The sequence below is a fragment of the Lissotriton vulgaris genome, chromosome 6, assembly GCF_964263255.1.
Source record: "Lissotriton vulgaris chromosome 6, aLisVul1.2, whole genome shotgun sequence".
In the NCBI taxonomy this organism is placed as follows: Eukaryota; Metazoa; Chordata; class Amphibia; order Caudata; family Salamandridae; genus Lissotriton; species Lissotriton vulgaris.
The window spans coordinates 218,926,945-218,949,951 of record NC_141694.1 but is presented as its reverse complement, the minus strand read 5'-3'; the positions used below and the strand labels follow the sequence as shown (position 1 = coordinate 218,949,951).

Sequence of the window (23,007 nt, the reverse complement as noted above, 5' to 3'; positions counted from 1 at the left end):
CATAAGGAAAGATTATGATGAAAGCAATCATAATGATGAAGAATCAAATGCAGTAAAAAAATAAGAATAAAAGAAAAGAAGTATATCTTGAACTTTTTTGAATTGGACTGACCTTATTGAAAAGAACACCAAAGTGCAGCTAAGTGAAGTTGCCCACTGTTGGGATAACGCATTAACAGAGTTACTCACCACTTTTAAACTCAGGAGGGGCTTCCCAGTTGCACCTACCCACATAATCACCTGGATTTACTATACAAATTGACCCAAGGAGTGAGATTGTTCATTCATATCTGAAGTATTGGTCTAGAACTGCACATCCCTCATGTCGGTACACAGGATCCCATTGAGCAGGAATTCCGGCATGCAGTGACCTTGCAGTGTCAGCTGAGTGCTCCTCTCCCCAAACACGGAAGTGATTCTGTTTATATAATAAACAGCACTCGTGTGGGCATTTCGCAACCCCTGTTTTGTGCAATTATTTATTCTAGTTGGATAGCGTCCTCTCCTACTGGCCAATAACGATATTTATGCCATGAACTATATCCCTTGTACAGAATGTTTAAGGTGTTGTGATAGTGTGACTGCGAAGTAGAAATGTAAGCAATGACTATTAGGAGAATGTTATCCTGCATTGTCAAGCACGCAAATGTATGTCAAAAGTCATTGTGTGTAAAGAGAAGGCACCTTAAGAAACATGAGCATGTCGGAGGTTCATCTGAAGAAGTACTTTAAATCCTCACAGTCGACAACAAAACCACTTATATCTGATAAACTTCGAGCTGTAGATTGCTTATCTTAGAATTTCCCAAGAATCATGCTGGCTCTGGAAACTTTTTTTAGCAGTACCCCTTGCGCGCGCCGTCGGGTGGCTCCATTTGGCTGAGCGTGATGGCGTCGCTTATGACGTGGCGATCCCTATATAGGCACCACCCAGACACCCGGACGTCCGTTCTTTTCTTTCTGTGCTAGTTAAGCGCTGATCTGGGAAGAGCTACCCCTCTATTGCTTTTTGACTGTCTTTTTCTCAACTTTTTGTCGAAGTCAGAGTTTTTTCTAACTGCGAGTGCAAGGATGTCTTCGAGGAAGACTGGGTTCAAGCCAAGCAGTGCCTGCCACTGCATGATGCACTGATACTAATTTTCCCCCCCGCCAGCAGTCAACACCGCCCAGCGAAACTCTGCAGCGGTCTCGGTCCCGATTGAAGAGGAGGAGTTCGCGGGACCATGCCCAGAGCCCTAAGACCTCTTCATCTCACTGAGGGACGAGGCAAAAGAAGAAGTCCAAGTGGACTTTATCTTCACATTGGCGGTTTCTGTCGACGAAAGAGGTAAGGAGCATAGACGCTCTAGGCGCGCTTCTGCGTAGCTTGAGCCAGGGTTGACTTCACGCCTCCCTGAACTTACCAACACTGGTTCCGCCTCTGGTGTTCACCATGCTAAACTTGCTGTTAATAGAACTCATATGGGGCCCAGGCTGTCGTAGAATCAGCCTGCCAAAACTACAGTTGCAGCTGGACAAAGGCGGCATGGGTGCCCCGGACCTGAAATCCTACTGTATAGTGGATCAACTACAATGGTTGGCATATTGTGTGGCAGTATAGCAAAAAATGAGATTCCTTTCTGTGTTATTTGACTTTAGGATTTGTGACCAACTGGTCTACTTTCAAGTTTTATATTACTTCTATACTAATAGACGTTTCAGGTACTTATTATACACAACACTGAAATAGCTTCTTTCTCTCAACATTTATTTTTATAGTGTTAAAAACATTTATATAAAATTCATCACAGAACATTTCATATCCAACATATAATCATGAGCATTTCCCTAGTCTAATACAAAATCAATCCTATTCTTTTTTAATGCTCGGAAAAACAAATTAAAAAAAGTAATTCATACAGTTAAAAAATTATTCAATGTATACTATCGTGGGTGGTCCCTTGTCGGCGCGTTTCGGTGCGATATGGTCTTTTGGGCACCTTCTTCAGGACAAAACTTGGAATAGTACTTTCTAAAAATTAATGTAAAAAAACAATTAGTATCTTATTATGTTGAGAGTTTATCTTCATCTATACAGTGTTGGGCCCTCATTGTGCCTAGTCTTAATCTCTCTAAACATTAGAAAGAATATCTTACTTGGAATGCTTTAACGTCAGTTGTTCCCACTTCTTGTGGGTTTGTCCGTCTTAGACTTCACTATGTGTCAGTGTCATACATTTCTGAAACATAGAAAGTACCGGTTGGCGTTATCCCTGATTATCTTCTTTATCAAGGTTATAAAGACAGACCCCGTTATTTTGCCACTTACTTAAAAACAGGAGAATTTTGTACTGCGTGTCTATGGCAGTCCTTTGCGTCTTTGATTTAGCGCAGGGTATCTGGCACGGGGACTTGTTACTGGTCCACCTATTAGATAACATAGCAATGTAAATGTATTGCCTAGTAGATTCATTTAACACTATTCATTGCTGATACCGATGGCCTTTTGGGTTACATACCTTAAAAACGATTTCTTTCAGTCCTTGTATTTGGTATATATACAGGTCTTCACTTTATCATGACAACTTTTAGCTGGGTACACGTTTATGTGAGGAAATCTTGTATCCCAGAACCTGTTTTTTTAAAAAAATACACGCGCTTAGTATTTTTAATAGTATTCACAGCGTGTCACTGTTTGTTTCTACCCCCTATTTTTCGAACTATGATGTCTTGACACATGTTGTAAATGTTCCCATTTCCCATCACGCAACTCAGTTCCTCTCTTTTATTTGCCGTGATAAATTTGAGAGTGACTCCCTCGAGTATATAGAAAAAGTTTGGGTGTATACTCCTAATTATGTTGTTGAGACTGCTTACATACTGTTGTCTCTAATGTTTCTCCTCTTATCTGTTCATTACTATTGTTATAGGGTGACTTAGTTATTTAGGCTTCTACTTAATTTAAGCATGGGAGACACAGTTCGTTATTCCCATTATGTTCAGTTCTCCATGCCGTTCTAAGGGTTGCTAAATTAAAAAGTTAAGCTATCGGGGGAAGTTGCTCCTTTCGAGCGAAAGTGCGGATATCAAAGCCCTACCCTCCCAATTACTTACTTGTATTTTTGCGCCCCTCGTCGTCGACACGTCCGCTCTCCTTTACGGTGATGTTTTGAGAGATGGCGGATCGCTGTATTTATACTCTAATCGTCCACTTAATTGGTTTTAAATTGGAGGCACGTGTATTCATATTCTTAATGAGATCTCCATTTTGGTAGTTTGTTGTCGTTTTGTAGTCTGTTTATATTGAACACAAAACTGAACGCCATTTTTTGTGTAGTTTATTTACTTGTTACGAAGCTATACGATATTCTTTATCAAAAAGTATGTTTCTCAATAACTACTTTCCGGCGATTTTCTTTAGTTTGCTGCCAATGAGTAGAGATCTGAATCTCTTTAAGATTCAGATTTTAAGTCTGTTAAAAATTTGACTTGGCATATATTTAGACCCTAATTTCCCGGAAGCCGAAAGGTCCTCCATTTTCGTAGTTCACCCTATATTGATGGTTAATATGTTAACCGTAAGCGGTGCGCCATTTTTGTAGTTTGTTGACTATTAACCTGATACTACTAGGTATTGTTTATGAGGACGAATCGGTAAAATCCGTGATATATTTACAAAATGGTATATTATGCGGGTTGCTTCCCCCTGTTTCAGTTACTTAGATTTTTACACCCGCTTTGTATTGCCAAGTACTAATGTTAATACATATTTATGAAAACCGCATCAGTTGACAAAAAATGACATGTAATCTACATTATTTGCTGATCAGTTCAAAGACAATTTTAGGAGAATAACATCAGATGACAAAAACGACACTTAATATGCATTGTTAACTAATACATTCAAGGTTATCAATCGTTTGATAAATATGACGATTCCAGTACATGTTTAAATTTTATTTCAAGTAATGTCAAAACATCTACACTTATTACAGCTGTTACTCTCTGGAGTCTCTTAAAGATTGATGTAACTTGTTGTGAACTCATATGGGACCCCAGAGATCCACAAATAGACTGTTTGTGGATCTCTGGGGTCCCATATGAGTTCAGAACAAGTTACATCAATCTTTAAGAGACTCCAGAGAGTAACAGCTGTAATAAGTATAGATGTTTTGACATTACTAGTTGTCAAGAACACCCCTCAATATAGTTTGGACCATGACAAAAAGATAAACATAGAAGAGACCCGGAAATGAATACCCAGCAAACGCATAAAAGTGTAATGGCAAATATTTGTCTCTGTCACCCCCCTAAATAAATCACTGGGAGGAAAATGAAATTGTGGGATTTTGAAACTGTAAAGTATAATTGATGAGCCCAAAGTATGATCTAAAACATTGCAAATTACTAGCTTGTCATCTGATGGGATTTAAGTATTTTCGTGAATTTGAAATAAAATGTAAACATGTACTGGAATCGTATTTATCAAACAATTGATAACCTTGAATGTATTAGTGAACAATGCATATTAAGTGTCGTTTTTCGTGATCTGATGTTATTCTCCTAAAATTGTCTTTGAACTGATCAGCGAATAATGTAGATTACATGTCATTTTTTGTCAACTGATGCTGTTTTCATAAATATGTATTAACATTAGTACTTGGCAATACAAAGTGGGTGTAAAAATCTAAGTAACCGAAACAGGGGGAAGCAACCGGCATAATATACCATTTTGTAAAGATATCACTGATTTTACCGATTCGTCCTCATAAACAAGCAACCCCCATAATATACCATTTTGTAAAGATATCACCGATTTTACCGATTCGTCCTCATAAACAATACCTAGTAGTATCAGGTTAATAGTCAACAAACTACAAAAATGACGCACCGCTTACGGTTAACATATTAACCATCAATATAGGGTGAACTACGAAAATGGAGGACCTTTCGGCTTCTGGGAAATTAGGGTCTAAATATACGCTAAGTCAAATTTTTAACAGACTTAAAATCTGAATCTTAAAGAGATTCAGATCTCTACTCATTGGTAGCAAACTAAAGAAAATCGCCGGAAAGTAGTTATTGAGAAACATACTTTTTGATAAAGAATATCGTATAGCTTCGTAACAAGTAAATAAACTACACAAAAAATGCGTTCAGTTTTGTGTTCAATATAAACGGACTACAAAACGACAACAAACTACCAAAATGGAGAGCTCATTAAGAATATGAATACACGTGCCTCCAATTTAAAACCAATTAAGGGGACGATTAGAGTATAAATACCACGACTCGCCATCTCTCAAAATATTACCGTAAAGGAGAGCGGACGTGTCGGCGGCGAGGGGCGCAAAAATACAAGTAAGTAATTGGGAGGGGAGGGCTTTGATATCCGCACTTTCGCTCGAAAGGAGCAACTTCCCCCGATAGCTTAACTTTTTAATTAAGCAACCCTTAGACCGGCATGGAGAACTGAACATAACTGGGAATAACGAACTGTGTCTCCCATGCTTAAATTAAGTAGAAGCCTAAATAACTAAGTCACCCTATAACAATAGTAATGAACAGATAAGAGGAGAAACATTAGAGACAGCAGTTTGTAAGCGGTCTCAACAACATAATTGGGAGTATACACCCGAACTTTTTCTATATACTCGAGGGAGTCACTTTCAAATTTATCACGGCAAATAAAAGAGAGGAACTGAGTTGCGTGATGAGAAATGGGAACATTTACAACATATGTCAAGACATCATATTTCGAAAAATACGGGATAGAAACAAACAGTGACACGCTGTGAATACTATTAAAAATACTAAGCGCGTGTATTTTTAAAAAAAAACAGGTTCTGGGATACAAGATTTCCTCACATAAACGTGTACCCAGCTAAAAGTTGTCATGATAAAGTGAAGACCTGTATATATACCAAATACAAGGACTGAAAGAAATCGTTTTCAAGGTATGTAACCCAAAAGGCCATCGGTATCAGCAATGAATACTGTTAAATGAATCTACTAGACAATACATTTACATTGCTATGTTATCTAATAGGTGGACCAGTAACAAGTCCCCGTGCCAGATACCCTGCGCTAAATCAAAGACGCAAAGGACTGCCATAGACACGCAGAAAAAAATTCTCCTGTTTTTAAGTAAGTGGCAAAATAACGGGGTCTGTCTTTATAACCTTGATAAGGAAGATAATCAGGGATAACGCCAACCGGTTCTTTCTATGTTTCAGAAATGTATGAAACTGACACATAGTGAAGTCTAAGACGGATAAACCCAACAAGAAGTGGGAACAACTGACGTTAAAGTATTCTAAGTAAGATATTCTTTCTAATGTTTAGAGAGATTAAGACTAGGTACAATGAGGGTCCAACACTGTATAGATGAAGATAAACTCTCAACATAATAAGATACTAATTGTTTTTTTACATTAATTTTTAGAAAGTACTATTCCAAGTTTTGTCCTGAAGAAGGTGCCCAAAAGACCATATAGCACCGAAACGCGCCGACAAGGGACCACCCACGATAGTATACATTGAATAATTTTTTAACTGTATGAATTACTTTTTTAATTTGTTTTTCCGAGCATTAAAAAAGAATAGGATTGATTTTGTATTAGACTAGGGAAATGCTCATGATTATATGTTGGATATGAAATGTTCTGTGATGAATTTTATATAAATGTGTTTAACACTATAAAAATAAATGTTGAGAGAAAGAAGCTATTTCAGTGTTGTGTATAATAAGTACCTGAAACGTCTATTAGTATAGAAGTAATATAAAACTTGAAAGTAGACCAGTTGGTCACAAATCCTAAAGTCAAATAACACAGAAAGGAATCTCATTTTTTGCTATAGTTAAATACCCTGTCCTTTCTGGTTCTTGGGACACTCTTCTTTTGAAGATATTGTGTGGCAGGCCACAATCTGGAGGAAATTGGTAATGCTACTCGTAAGATCGGTAGGGGACAGTTACATAAGTTACTCTGTCCAGGCCCTATTTTGCCCACTGGGGGCCCTATTTTGCTTTGTATAGCTCTCATATCGGAAACTTGCCGTGAGATGCACACGTTCATCGGTGCCATAAACCTTTGTGTGGCCCCTCACTCCTTTGGGCACCCTGACAGCTTGGATGCTACGCCCCTGGGATCAGGGAGAGGTGCTAACTGAGGGTTCGCTCTACGCAGACCGTTCCTTGATGCCTCACCTCAAGTTTGTGCAGAATCATGGGTTACCGGATACACTGTTCTTAACATATGCTAGTACTGTTGGCTACATCCGTTGGTATTGTTCTCTGGATGGTGCTGAGGCCGGTACACATGGATTGTTGTAAGTGCTACACACTATGAGGCACGTAAGACACTTGGTCAGATGGCTGGACCGCGAACTCCTGCAACATCTTGGATTATCCCAGGATTCACTTGGGCGCAGGTGGGAGGCAGATGCTAGCAGGGCATTCACTGATGATGAATGGTCCTTCCTATTGCAGTATCCAAAGAAGGGCTTGCATAATACGCGTTTTAAATTCATTCAGTTTTTTGATATTTCACAGGGCCTAACTCTCGAACAACAAAATAAACATGGTGTTCCCCACAGCCTCTGCGGAGTGCCACACATTGGACGTGGAGCTGACACACGTTATCGGCCTGTCCTTCACTGGCACTTTACTGGTTCGACGTGGGGGCATCAATGTCAACATGGACAGGGAATAACCATTGGCACACACTAGAGCAGTGTCTCATATAGGTATTTCGTCTAAAGTGACTTCTCGTTTTGCAGGCTTGACTTTACTAATAGCAAAACATTTGCCTACAAGACATTGGAAAGCCCCATGGGTCCCCGACTTTACTGAAAGCATTTAAAGTGCAAGTCCGTGATGAGGACAGTACACATTTGTGCCACATAACATCCCTCCACCCTCACATTAGGCTTGCGCTGGGGTGTTAGCCCCTCCCTCACAATGTACCCTTCACTTTCCTACCTTCATAGCATCTCGTACTTGTATGTTGTGGGTGGGTATAACTACCTATTATATAACCATATTTTAGCTAGAGATTGGATGTAATAATATATCCTTCCAACTTATTATGTACATTTTGCGCCTCCTGAGATGACGACCCTACAATACCTCATACGCATTAGGTAGATGGCAGGCACCTGTTTGGGGGGTACTGGGATAGGGGTTACTTTTGCAAAACGACATGCTCTCTGTTGAAACAAACACTGCTCAATTCATTTGACATATGCTGTAATACTGCACGCGCCCCCTCCCCTTTTGTATTCAATCAGTATGTTTACGAATATGTATGGCAAATATAAAAAACGCAATAACATTTGTAATAAAAAAATCTAGGCTAATGAAGTTTTACTTAAAATGGGATAGAAACACTTCTGTGAAGTGAGGTGGTTCAAAAACAACCTGTTCATTCTTTGGATTCCTGTAATGATCAGTTTCTTATGATAAGCCCTATTCCTACAGCTCTTCTCCCTATAAACCAGCGACTCTACTTAATAAGATTCAAAGCGCTTCTATTTCCTTTGGCTCCTTTTGGTTCAGGTATAGAGAGATTGCTAACCAGTCAGCCTCAATGTCTGGTTGGCTGTAGTCGTCTCAGCTGAATAGAAAGTAGAATCAGGTTCCTGGATCCAAATTTGTAGAACAGGTTTAGTGTAGTCAGATTTGAAAATATATAATTACCTAGGCTTCCACATGTATTCTGAAACTTTAATTTCTATTTGGCCTAGAAAACAGCCAGGGGATGGGTACCCAAGACATAGTTCGTTCTACTGATTACTAATATGCCGTTTCTAGAAAGCCTGCTTCTTTGTGTTTTAGTATTGTGTGCAGCATGTGGTTCAGGAATTCCTCAATAGGTAAAGAAAGAGCTCTTTAGCGGGGACTTTGCATATTGCAAATGTGCTGAAGCTGCCCTGCATGCATATACTTCTCTTTTTTATGCTTTGCCCTTGTTTTTACTTGATAAATATTATTTAGTTTGCTATGTTACATATGAACCTGTATATCACCCTACATTACTCATCACTGATTTGTTGTTGTGTAACAGGACAGCATAGACCTGAACCAGATGTCATGGTACCAAGGTATAAAACAGTTTCACAGTTCCAAAAAGGAGGCGGAACCAAAAGAGGATGCTGGTGGTGACCATTCCGATGATTACATTTTACCCAAGATTACTGAGAAAACTATAATTCCTAAAGTTTCAGGTGTGTAGAATGCGTTCTCTTATCTGACAAGCTGTAGCAAAGTGTTCCCAACCGTGTAGCTTCCACTGCATTTGTCAATGTTCAAGACTTGTATCTTGATATCTTTCAGAAACTATCTTTTTGGGTTGACTATATTCTGTTTATTGGGTCCTGCAGTACAATACTGTACTTTGTGACCCTGATTACTGGCCATCAACTAGTTTAACATCAACCTAAAATCAATAATTTTGTGCTAATGTCTCATTGGGGCAAGACCTACATATGCCATGTGAACATTTGCACTTCTATCCAAAAATCCATGGAGAGACACGCTCCTGATTAGAGACCTTGTTTAACAACTTGGCAATCTTTTCCTCCCTTCTGTTCATAGGTTGCAACCCTATAGGGCAAACTAAAGTTTTAACATAGGCGTCTGATTACAGGAATCTAGTCTCTTATATATGTCTCACTGCCCAGGCCCCATAATTTGAATACTTTGCCTTAAGGTCTCAACTCTTTCCCCAACAAATCATGCAATCATAAGCTTATTTACTGTTTTCTATATCTAAGCAGCAGTTCTCTTTGGATCCATCTCTGAGCCCTTTCACCACCTAGTGTAGAGGAATTTCAGCACATTGGCAGACTTACCCGAAAACACAGAGCATTGGTGATATCTAATAATATATCTGGGCACCATTCACATAGATAGCTGTACCTTGGGTCTTCATTTAATAGCCAACACCAAATTCTCCTCGCTGACTTCCATAGACATTGAACTGGCCATAATTCTGGCAAATGGTTCACAGCCTTGTTCAATCCCCAGGCACAGAGACCCTTTGTACTTGCCTGCTCTGCAGCTATGTTAATCAAAGTAGAGAAAGGGGAAAAGCTTTCAAGGGTACTACCTCTCTACCTAGTTACATACATGTCAAACATGTACCCCAGGGAAAAGGAAGGAACCTATTCTGGATAGGTTGATCCACACAGAGTAGTTTAATGCCCAACTATATCGATATCTCTCAACCATGATCTTAGGGATACAGAGAAGCGGGCGAGATCCAAATAGTGGAAAATAACATTTTAAGGACTCTTTTATCCATGCCTCAATTGACACCTACTTACATAATCCAGCAAGAAATGGGTCTAGGTTTTAGAACAGATACCATAGGTATGGCACCTCTACTTAAATGAATAAGTATCTGGACAAACCCGGAGCTTGGGGTGAATCACAATATTATTCGCGATTGTTTAGCTCTTGACCGAGTAAATAGCATCCCTTGGCTAAGCCACGTGAAAAGGACTGCCTCTTATTTGAGGAGGCCAGAGCTATTTATGTCCCCAGAGAAACTCCGAAAGGTGGATATGCGCTGGGTTAAAAACATGTACCTGCAATTATCAGAAATGGATAGAGAGGCTGTAGAATTAACCAAGCCCCTCGTGTGGGCACACCAGCTCATATGCACCTCACTAATAATTTAACCATAGTTAAATGTAGTTACTAACTCCCATCATAGTTTTCTTTTGGTGAGATTCAGATTTAATCAACTACATTTACTTTTGGCAGAACCAACGGGATGGCAAAAACTGGAGTACCTGAATGTTTGCACTTGTGATAATTTTTCCACTCAGTACTCAATGCACTTTGTTTTATTCTGTGAGCACTTTTTGCACCTCCGAAACCGGTTTATTTTACCCATTCTAACAAAGGTTTTAGTCAAGCTAGACCTGCTTTTATATATTTGCAAGTGTTGACCAATGTTTGGGAAATTTTTAGTATAGCTAGCTTTCTAACTGCAGCAGTCAGAATACAGAAAAAGAGAAGGACCGCTATCAACTAGTGTGTTTTTAATCTAATTAATTATGCCTGTGTTTAATAATCCAGAATCTGTTTTATACTGTGATGATTATATCTTTGTAATTTCTTTTTGGGGAAAACATTTTTCTCATTGTGATTTTAAATGTAGTATGCTTTTATGGTTTTAATTAACCGAATAAAGTAAATTTGACTGACTGACTGACTGAACTTAGAGACAAGGATAATACTTGACACCTGACTTCTCACCTCACAACCATTCAGGTCATAAATAAGGCTTTGGGTCTTACAGACGAGACTCAAAAACTTCAGAGGGTGTATCAATGGAAAAGAAAATGTGGGTGTTTGGCTATACTTTGTTCAGGTGATATGGAATGTTCAAGATCTATCATCACAGTAGGTTATTGTGATGTGGTGTTGTGCACATAAGGGGTGGTGTTTTTATGTTGAATTATCTGTGTGGTGCATGATGTATGTTAATGTGGTGTGATGGTGTTGCTAGTTTGGAAGTGCTTTGACAACTATGAGATTGGTGCAGTGCTGTGCGCATTAGGGTGTAAAGGTTCTGTCTAATGTGTGCTGGCTGAGGATGACTATTTAAAAGGTTGTCTGGAACGATGGTGCATGGCATTTTGTGTTGAGTGCTGTTTAAGGGTTTGATGAAAACCAGATTATGAGAATCGGACGTATGTTGGGTATGTAGTGGTAACTGTTTTTATAGTGTATTGATTGAGAGCATGTAGTGTGCCTTTGGCTATGGTGATGGTTTCATCTTAATACTGATTATCCTCTTTAAGCAAGAGGTTGCATATTTGTAAGTGTGACGTTCAACAAAGCTTCTTGGAAGGTAAGGGGAAACAGGCTATCCTATAGCAGAGAGCATAGTATGCAAAACAGGTTGTTACATACCAGATCTGTCGGTTTATACATGCTGCTCTAAGTCTGTAGACATAGCCTAAACTTGGCTGCACTAAGCTGTTGGTTCTCTGTCATCTAAGCAGTTAATGAAAAATGACTTGATGTTCATATGTCGGGGCTTGATCCCACACTCTTGCTAACAGTGTCAGAATAATTTTTCTGGAGCATGTGTGATAATTTAGCTTTCATTTTCATTTGTGTTTCAGATTTTGTGGAACATGTTTGGGATCCATTGTCTTCATCCCAGACAGACAGTCTTGTGAAACACTGTAAATCCATTTTGGTGGACACTGAACCTCATAAAGCAAAACTGGTAAAACCATTTAAGAAAATGATATGTTGTCATCTTATCTGGTGTTTGTGTGTTTAGGGGGAGTGACATCTTTATCAACGAGATCTTTCGAGCAATTACAGATAACCTATTGTTAGCATTACTCAAAAGATCTATTTCTAGTACTGATGCTCTGTTCTCCATTACATTGTAGTTGTAATTCTGCATTTTTTCAATTTCCGCCATGGTGGGTGTCTAATACCGGTTTTAGCGGCTCAGAGTCCTGCCACATTTTAAGGATGTCAACATAATACTTACTTAGTGGTAATCTTGAAAACCTGGCTTTATTGCAACTCTCTCATGCGTTTGATTTCAGCACCTCCCTGTCATGTCATGCTTGGTATGTGGAGTGTGATGGTATCATGTAGTAAGGTACTCATCTAAGTATTAATGTATTAATGTATTCATGCATTTACTATTTATTTTTCAGCAGTTTCAAATAGCATTGATTGCCATTTGTAAGAATTATAACCCAGTTAACACCAGAGTTCTGTAATCATTAAAATCAAGGCATACATTTTTTCACATACCAGTGCTAAAAGGTCTTTTAAAATGTAGTAAACATCTAGGAAGGATTGAATGTCTGCCTCGCCCAGTGAGGCAGACATTCAAGTGTAGCTTATTTGGGGATGACGTATTTGCAGGAATGTCCTAGTGAGTGTGCTTATTGCTGTGATAGAACGTTTAACTCTAAGGAGAGGAATGAAGAAGGTAGATGTGGTGATGATTAACTTAGTAGTGGAGGCATTGCAGCGACTCACGGACTGGTTTCAAGCAAACCGTCGACTCCCAATAGTAAGGTACTAAATCACACTGACCAAGGAGGATGTGGCTTAAGAATATCGCCCACTTTTAAAGCTAAACAGTAACTCTTCTTACTTAAATAGCATTATTGGGCGGAAAGACTGGACATCAAAACATAGTGTTAGTTTACACATGGTTTCAGGTAGGTGATCGGGGATGAACGTTATGAAATGTTTCAGCATAAAATAGCCTGTTGCGGCCTGATGGTTCTCTCAAAGATCAACTAGTAGAAATCACAGGCGATTGGTTGCTCTCACTGTAGATCACTAGTTTAAACTGATGCTCTTTATCTGGTGCTACCTTTCAAGTTTAATTGTACAAATGACTGGGCTAACAAATTACAGCTTAATCTTCTATGTTGCAAGAATTGAAAAGAATGTGAGTAGTGCAAATAAAATGGATAATGCCCTCTTGGATCACATGAGTGATAAATCGAGCAACATTAATAATAATCTGGGTTGGTTTTACTGATTCTCCTGGTAATTCCTAATTTCTGAGGATGCTCTAAGGGTACACCTTGTAATACCCAGTAGTCCCAACTCCTCCCACCTCTCCCAGAGGTACCAGTGCCAACAATATTGGTAACTCAGGGCAGGGGAGGAGGATACTAGCCTGATACCAGTACACTCAAGATGAGGCCATTAGTTTCCTTTTAGTTTTATCACGTATGAAGTTCCAGTCCATGGATGTCATATCAGGGCACCCCTGTACGATCGCCAGACTTTCCACAGAGATTTTCCGAACTTTGTTTTTTTTTTGCACTGACTGTAAAAAAATTGATGCATCCAATCTTGTGGATGTACATTGTATTGACATATTTTTTGGTATGTTTTTATGCAGGAATTGCTGACCTTGGTGGTTAAAAGGATCAATAGGGCAATCAATGATGATGTTTACATCCCTTTGTATTCAAAAAGGTAATGCCTGTACTATAAAACAACATTTTAAAAAATTGAGATTTCTAAAGCACAGACTGCTAAATAGCACATCACATCTCTGTAAAAATACACATGTGAAGAAATTTGATTGGTGAACAAAATTTAACTACATTAGATATTTCCAAGAATCTTTGAAAAATGCAAGACCCCTCAGTGTGTACGGAGTAAAGTATATTATACTTGCCCTTTTTTTTTCTATCCACAAATCTTACACCTTGACAATCTTCAGTTGTCTGTGTCTCTTTATTGCAGGTGTTTATTAGGGGTGTCCAAATTGGTGAGAGAAAACAGTGGATTACCGTTCTGAGAGGTCTGCGAAGAAGTATTTAAGGGAGGAAGAAATAAATTCTTCTATGTGTAGAAAATAGGGCCTTTGTATCCTGGGTGGTACAGGCACAAGATGGAACAAGAACATCGCCGAACGAAGCTTTTAGGGGCGGGGGAGCGGATCCCTTTGAAGCACGGCCTCGCGTGCGAAGCAGCAGGGATTAATTAGATGTAATTAGCGCACGCTGGGGTGAATGCCTGAGGCCGAGCTGCCTGATGCAAGGAGGCTGAGAAGCAAATGGCAAGCTCGTGCATGAGCACATGCACTCTTGAAAATCCGGCCAATGGTTTGACGGCTATACTCTCGTCCTATTATCCCTTGCGGGATTAATAGGACGAACCCTAAAAATAGACCTGAATGGTAGGCTATTTATACAGTTGGACTCTGTCAATGTTTTAGCCATGAGAAAGAGCCTCACTGCTGCTCCTTTGTTTTTGGTGACACTAGACCAGGGGGTCTCCAAACTTTTCCGTAATAAGAGCTACTTATGTCTAATGAAAATCCTCCTGAGCTACTAATATTATTAGTGACGCAATAGTAACCACATAAGACAAGGTTACATTAGTGGCCACCATATGCAAGATTACCAGCCGTGATCACTTCAGTGCATCAGGCATAGTTGTCAGCAGTAACGTAAAAAAACACTCTGCGTGCAATGCCCCTACATGGGTAATACATATCAGTCGTAGCTGCAATGTCACTAGCACCAAGTTAATAATATTAGTAATAAAGGCTCCCCAACACTGTTTGATGTTTATCACTCAACTATCTGCTTTAAATGCATATTGGAAATGTAACCATTTTTCTACAAACATCAACTTATGAGTTCTGAAAATACAAAGTTTTTCAGTTTTAGTATACATATTTTAATTCAACTAAACAAAAACTTTCAATTTAGTTCATTGGGATGCACACAGGAGAACTACTTACAGGCAGCTGGAGAGCTACCAGTAGCTCACGCCATCCAGCTATCCTGAACCAGGCTATCTCAGATCGCAGGGATGCTGGCAAATTCATCATTAGAGGTGGACTAGACCTGACCGACTCGCTGGGCAGGGCCATTGCTTCATCAGTGGCACTTCGCAGCCATGCCTGACTGAGATCTGGCTTTTCGGAGATGTCCATGCATCCCTTAAGGACATGCCATTTGCTGGCACTTGCCTTTTCTGTGACAAAGCTGAGTCAGCACTTGAGCGCTTCAAATACAAGTAGGGTCACCACCTGAACATTAAGGCTTACCACGGCCCTACACCCATTCTTCTTTCCGCCACTCTTGTGGCTATGGTAGGGGCTGCCACATGCATCCATTGCTGCCCAGCCACCACACCCAATAGACTTCCAAGCCTTTATGTGGCCACAGATGTGCTCCTACAAATCCTGTGGGAACTATTGTCTGGCGGGGTCCAGACCTGGAAACCCCACCGCCCTTGCCACCGTCCTCTATTCGGCTGATGGAGGACCACCTCTCTGTGTTGTGCCATGAAGTGCAGGCTCTTTTGACCAAAGGAGCCTTCAAGATGGTGCCAGCATCATAAGTAAGTTGTGGTTGTTATTCTTGCTACTTTTTGGTGCCAAAGAAGGACGGAGGCCTTTGCCCTATTGTAGATCTGCGCCATCTCAATGCTTCCATGAAAAAGGAGAAATAACTGAATGGTAGTATTGGTCCTGTGGCACGCTTGTTTTTATGTTCCCGTCCTGCAGGTTCATCAATGTTACCTGTGGTTCACAGTGGACTAGTAGCATTTTGAGTTTGCTATGCTCCCACTTCGGCATTACCAGTGCCCTTCTTGTGTTCACGAAGGTGATGACGATGGTTGCAGTGTATCTGCGGAGTTCAGTGGCACCATTCGGGCTATGCTGCTGACAATTCAACATCCTGGATTTCAGTCTGATGGCCTCCTGCTGGCGGAGTATACTCAATAGTATATGCCAGCTCTGCGGTGGGATCTGAAGTCCCAGCGGGTGCATCCCTAGGGGAAATCTCTCCAGCGTTGTCTAGATTTCGAAGTAGACTGCAAAGAATCTGAAGTGGTGATTAACGGACCACGACTGGGTCAGCAAAGGACCCCCCCCGCCCACTCCCTTGCATTGCTTGTGGGCTGGTGCAGCTGTAAGGGAAAAGTGGGAGATTAGGGGCCTCTGGTATCCGGTGGAGACTGAGCTCCATATCGGCCTCCAGGAGCTGAGGGTGATTTGCTCGGGATTGCCTGCCTTCCATCAAAAGGAAGCTGGTCCAGGTGTTCCCAGATAACAGTACCACTGTGTGGTACTGCAACAAGCAGGGTGGAATGGGGTCATGTACCCTACACCAGGAGGTTCTACACCTCCGGAGATGGCTAGAACATTGGGACACGGTCCTGGCAGAGCAGCATCTGGTGGGATCCCTTAACTCCAGGGCGGGCAAACCCAGCCTTTGACACCTCAGGGACCTCAAATGGTGTATGCATACGGAGGTGGATCAAGGTCTCTTTCAGGACTGGGAGAACCTTGGCTAGATCTTTTGGCCACCACTGAGAACCTTCAATTTAACTAATTCTGCATAATGTAGTTTCCAAGCCGCCTCTAGCTCAGAGTTGCATTCTGATCAGTCTGGAATATTAAATCCTATGTTTTCCTGCTGATACCTTTCCTACCCAAAGTTCTGAAAAATATCAAGACCAACTGGGTCCAAGTTATCCTGGTGGCTCCAGATTGAGCGACTAGAGTATGGTATCCAGAGTTACGGAGCATGAGCATCTGTCATTTAATCAGACAGCCCTTTCTAGAGAATTTACTGTTGCAGAAACAGGGTAGAGTTCTGCACACTTCACCTTCATGTGAGCAGATTAAGCAGTGACAGTTGAGGGTCTTCGCCCTTCCTCCCGAAGTCTGTGACGTCATCTTGGCAGCCAGGCACCTGTCAACAAAAACTGTATAGGTCTGCATTAACCTGCTTTTTGCACCCCTGTCCGAAGTGTTGTTGTTTGATTTGTTCTTAGCCCGGCAATGTCTTGCTCTAGATACAGTTAAGGGGTACCGTTTGGCCATCTCCACATTTTTGCTATTACCGGACCAACCCTCCATTTAAGTCTCCCGATGTGGCACTTTTCTGAAAAGGCTTCAGCATATGATTCCTTCCAAACATTTCATTATGCCCTAGTGGGATCTTAATTTGGTTTTAACTTATTTGATGTATTCTCCTTTAAACCTATGCATAGCTGTTCTCTCAGACATTTGACAAACAAGACTGTTTTTTTGGTGGCATCACATCTCACATCAGCCAGAAGTGTTTGCAAGCGGCAGGCTCTTTCTGTTCAACTTCCATACACCAGCTTCTACCGTGAGAAAAAGATTTTCGGAACCAATGACTCTTTTTCTGCCACGTTCTACGAATCTGTGACTCTTTTCTTTCACATCCAATAAAACATCACACTGACCACTTAATTTGCTCCATCTCACCATTCCAAGGAGGAGGAGGAGGGACTCGACTGGCTGTACTTTAGTAAAATCACTATAGAAGAAGAGTGCCCTTTTAAAGAACAATGGGTGAATGATCAACTCTTTGTAGGGGTCACTGGAACAAGATGGGGAAGACCGTGGAGAAACGGACCACGTCCAGATGGATTGTATGCTGCATTAAGATCTGCTACGTATTCGTCAGGAAAGAACCGCTTGAGGGCTTGCAGGCACCTTCCACCAGAGCCCAAACTGTGCCAGTTTGTGGAGTTCCTGTCTTGAAAATCTGTCCAGCTGCTATGTGGGCATCCTTGTACACGTTTATCAAACGCTGCTGCCTTGAAAGTCCGGTCCATCATGATGGGCACTTTACCCGTTCGGTCCTCGAGGACTTTTTGGTCCAAGCCAGTTTGCAGGCTCACCTCTGGGGAGGTATTGCTTTGGCATACATTCTAAGCCAAAGAATCTGCAGCAAGAATCCTCTATCAGATGGATCTGTTACTTACCTTCTGTGGTAGAGACTCTAGCTAGGCGAAGATTCCTTTCTGACCCTCACATCCTCCCTATCTGCAAACTGGAATTTTCCACCTAAAAAGGCGGAACCAGAATCTGCACACTCTTCAATCAGCCTTCTGATGTGGCTCCGTGGTTTACAAAAAAAACTGTCAATGTGATGCAAGGCACTTATATAGGCATTGCCCTTGTCCCATCCGGCACAGTCGAGGCCTACGACGTGGAGCTGCTATACGCCACCTACTAGCGCTGTGGTAGTGTAACTCCAGATTTTCCTGATTCAGTTTCACACCTAGAGGATATTCCAAGATCAGGAATCTGTGGCTAGAAAGTCTCCATTAGACAAGACGTTACTGAAGGTAAGTAACTTGTTCTTCCTGGCCATAGAATCATTTGCTTCTCCACGTAAACAGAACTGTAAGTTTGTGACTTCATCAGATCGCTCTGCAAGCAGCTTGTCTTGAATGTATGTCGCTACCCTAATTTAGTAGTTTTAATTGTCACATTTCTATAACACAAACCAGGACATAAGCATAATTAAACTCTCCAAAACTCAAATTAATAATCTATGAAATATAGGATCAATACAACAGTACAATATAAAACAAGACTTGTATAGATACAGAGTAAGTAAGTGGGCTTTTGAGAAGTCATGCCAGGACTTGGCCTAGCGCACGATTTTCTTGCTAAATTAAAGTTTGATAGCTGCCTGTTAGAAAACCTACGTCACGCGGTGGTTGGCTGAGTTTTTACGGAGCTTCTCACTCTGCGAACTCTGCTGGCAGAGCTGAGTTTATCAAGCACCCATAATAATTGGGTGTCTCTAGTTGCAGCCTTTGTTTATGCAAGGGTCTTCCAAAATGGCATCAAATACAAGTTTAAACCCACAAGTTCTACTGCACTCTCTGTGAATGAACTCAGAAAGTCCAGTCTGTGGGTGCCCTCAGAGTGTGGATACCTGCAAAAGGTGGTGAAGGCTCTGTGTTGATCGATTTTGCACCTTTTGCAGGTTCTGTTCCACCCCTCCCCCAAAACATGTTTGAAGACTTGTCAACATTTCATTCAGGACAACATTCATATTTAAGTTCTAAAGTGAACACCTGCAAAATAGTTTGAGGTTAAGTATATGTTTTGTGTGTTTTAATTTTTAAAATTATTTTATTCTTTTTCTTGTTGTTGTCCTCATTCGCCTCCAACCCCACTGAACAAACAAGCCGTCCATACCAATACCCTGTGATCTGGGAGAAGTAGGCATTCAGTTGGAACCTCAGGGAACCCCGCCCACAGGTACTATGACAGACTCGAATGTCACTGACCCCCGGAAAGGGGGAGAGGTTGCTCTTCGACAAGGCCCTAATGAACCTGGAGACAATTGTTGTTGGCCAATAGGATAACCGAGAGTGCCCAACGTAGTCCGAAGAGTACCATGGAGACCTAATCATAGAAACCCACTGATTATTATAGGAGTGTTTAAAACATTATATATCTCCCTACAAATTAGGCCCCAGACCATTTTAGCAACGAGTCCCAGAATGCTGTCTTTTTTCTGCTGCAGGCTCTAGACAAGACCATCTTAGATGTCATAAAAAGCAAAGCCAGCCAGTCGGAGTGCGTGGGGGGAGTGGATTCTGTCCATCTCTTACATATTTGCCTCCTAGCTAACAAAATTGCATAACATAAGACGAGATCTAGCTGGTCCTGTAACTTGGTTAGAAAAACCAAAAATTATCAAGGCCAAGTTTATTTGAATTGGGAGGCCCAAGATATCCACCAGAGACTTTCCAACTCCTTCCCAAAATACTGCTATAGCTGGACAGTCCTTAAACATGTGTACGTCTGAAGCTTCTACCAGGCTGCACTTTCCACAGCTGACTGGAGACCCCCTCGAGATTTTAGTCCGCCTCAATGGAGAAAGATAGGCCCTGTGTGCAGTGAACAGGTGGTTTCTCTTCAGCCAGGCTGGTTTTACGATATCAAAAAGATCTTGAAAGAATTTTGCCACAAATGCTCACACTGTTCATTTGGTAAAGATTCGCCCCATAGTTCATCGGCCAGTTTAAATTCACCATCCACGGCCTCCTCTATGGTCCATTGCCAAAAAGAAACCTCCCTCTTCCCAACTGGCCTGGCCACTAACTGGTATTCCAAGGTATTGCCCCTGCCTATGGCAGTTTTCAGAGTTTGCTTGGTTTGAACCCAGCTCCGCAGCTGAATATACTTAAACCTTGAAAGACCAGCTCCGACTCTTTCACTGAGTTGTGCCCATGAAATGAGTGTTCCCTCATAGGCCAGGTCCCCCCAAACCATCAAAACAGCTTCTCTAAGGGGTAATGCCAGCTTATCCCTTAAGCACTCCGGTGTACCTGGTGAGTCTCAGAGGGGGCTAAACTTGAGAAATAGTTAAGGCCAGTGAGGCGTTTAAGACTGGCCCACATTCTGGCCATTGCCTGGAGAACTTTAAGCTTAACCTTTTTGAAGAATTTGGTTTCACCAAATTTAAACAGAAAACCCTCCTCAGGTAAGCTGGCACCCTTTAACATAGCCAAGAACATGTCACCCGTACCCGTGCTTACTGGCATTTTTAACAGCATCCGAGAATGCAAAAGCAAAAAAGCCCATGCACAGTATTGCAAGTCGGGGAGAGCAAGCCCACCTTTCTCTCTCCTACGCCTCTGCTTCTTCCAGGCTATTCTGGTAGATCTATATACCCAGACGAAAAAGTTGATGGCCTACTGAGGTTTATCAATAGCTGGTTTGTTAAAGTGGAGGGGAATAGAGTTAAAAAGAAAGGTTATCTTGGGGAGAACCACCATCTTAACCAAATTAACTCTCCCAAGAATGGTTAAAGGAAGATGGGCCCAAGGTTTCATCTGTTTCTGCCACTCCCTTGACACTAGCGCTAAGTTGACCTCTGCAATCTTGGCAATATCCTGGACTATTCTGACACCCAGAAATCTCATGCTAGAACTGGCCTGGTGCTGGCACCCCTCATGATTCCACGTCATGACCTCAGTCTTCCTGGCATTCACCTCATACCCGAGACCTGCCCGAAATCCTGTGCCAATCCAATCGCAACAGGGAAAGTTGTTGCCAAATCTGCAGAGAGAAACCAGATATCATCTGCATACAGAGCCACCTTCCTCTCCCACTCACCGTGTTTAAATAGCACATTGCTAAGTTCTTCCCTGAGCCGCTGAGCAAAAGGCTCAATATACAGATCGAAGAGGGGAGACAGGACAGCCCTGCCTGGTCCCCCTAGTAATCCTAAAAGGTATGGTCAGATTGCCATTAACTAGAAGTCTGGCTGATGGCTCTTGGTATATCAGCTGAATAGTTTGATAGATCTTCCTGCCCAAATTAAATTTCCCCATGACTTCCGACAGATAGACCCAATTGACCCTGCCGAAAGCCTTTGTAGCATCAAGTATCATGGCAGTGAGAGGGAGTGAATAGGTGGAGCCTTTGTAGCATCAAGTATCATGGCAGTGAGAGGGAGTGAATAGGTGGAGGCACTATCTATTGCCCCGATTAGGTCATAAGTAAGGTCCAATAAGTGCCTCCCCTTGACAAACCCCTTCTGATCAGGATGAAGGATATCACCAGCCACAAGGCCCAGCCTGGCCGCCAGGATCGCAGCGCAGATTTTATAATCCGCGTTCAACAGCGAGATGGGCATATAGGATCCACAGCTCGCTGGATTTTTACCAGGATTCAAAATCAAAATAATTGTAGCGTCGTTCCAGGACACTGGGGGCTTGAGGCCATCCGATAAGATCTCATTAAATAGTTGTGTGAAAACCGGGATTATCACTTCACTCAAGGACCTATAGAGCTCAGCTGGAAGCCCATCGGGCCCTGCAGGCTTCCGTCTCTTGTACAGTAAAGAATGGTCCTAAACCTTATTCAAAATGCCAACTCAATCGAATTACTTAGTTCAATTAATACATTAATTTATGAGCATGCTGAGGGAACACAAGTCTGCTCAAGGTATTCAATACATCATTTATGCAAAAGGGGTAGAAAAAGCAACAACCAGATTCTGAATCCACCAGCAATTCATTTTCATTGCAAAAGGTAAAGAGAAACATGCTTTTCAATAAATGTCATTACGTATGAAATGGGTGCCCCAGAGGAGGAACGTGCTAGGAAAAGTGCTCTAGTGTGTAGTGGTGAAAGAAGGAAAGGGTATTTAGGGTAGTGACATAAGATAATGCAGTTCTAAAATGAGGACTGGTTGTAAATCACCATCCTTGTCGGCCTGTCCACAAACGCAGTTTGAATGGTATTTTGCACAATTCTATACATCAGGATATACATTCCTATGTGGCACGTTAGTTATAAAGGATGGGGGTCCAGGCCGTGGGTTTAAAGAGGCGTTGACGTTTCGACCCGTCTTGGGACCATGTAGGTAAGGTAGACCTTGGTTGTGCGGGTCTTCATCAGGACAGAATGGGGCAGACCAATTAGTCTTTGTAGGGCTTCAGATTACCCCCCCTAGGAGAGTCAAGGAATGTGTTAATTCCAATTCCTGAAGCGCCAGTGTAGTTAATCAATGCAGTGTTATTTGTAAATCCCATAAGAGTCAAACAGAGTGGTAGAGGTAGGTCCAATGATTTGAGACACTCATCATCAAGGCTTGAATTTTCAAAGCTTATCGCTGCTAACAGTCCGCGTCTCAACGGCATTGCGTCTTGCTCGAGAGTTCCCTCAGCATGCTCATAAATTAATGTACTAATTGAAC

The 23,007-nt window shown here is 41.5% G+C and overlaps 1 protein-coding gene across 1 annotated transcript in view; it reads left to right on the top strand.

The window, feature by feature from the left end:
- The window catches only part of GCFC2 (GC-rich sequence DNA-binding factor 2), a 338,027-nt gene that overhangs the window by 234,866 nt on the left and 80,154 nt on the right, over positions 1-23,007 (top strand). Inside the window, exons 12-14 of the mRNA XM_086926254.1 lie at positions 9,048-9,207; positions 12,124-12,230; positions 13,893-13,969. Of these exons, the coding sequence (XP_086782380.1) occupies positions 9,048-9,207; positions 12,124-12,230; positions 13,893-13,969 (344 nt within the window). The remainder of the gene's footprint in view (positions 1-9,047; positions 9,208-12,123; positions 12,231-13,892; positions 13,970-23,007) is intronic.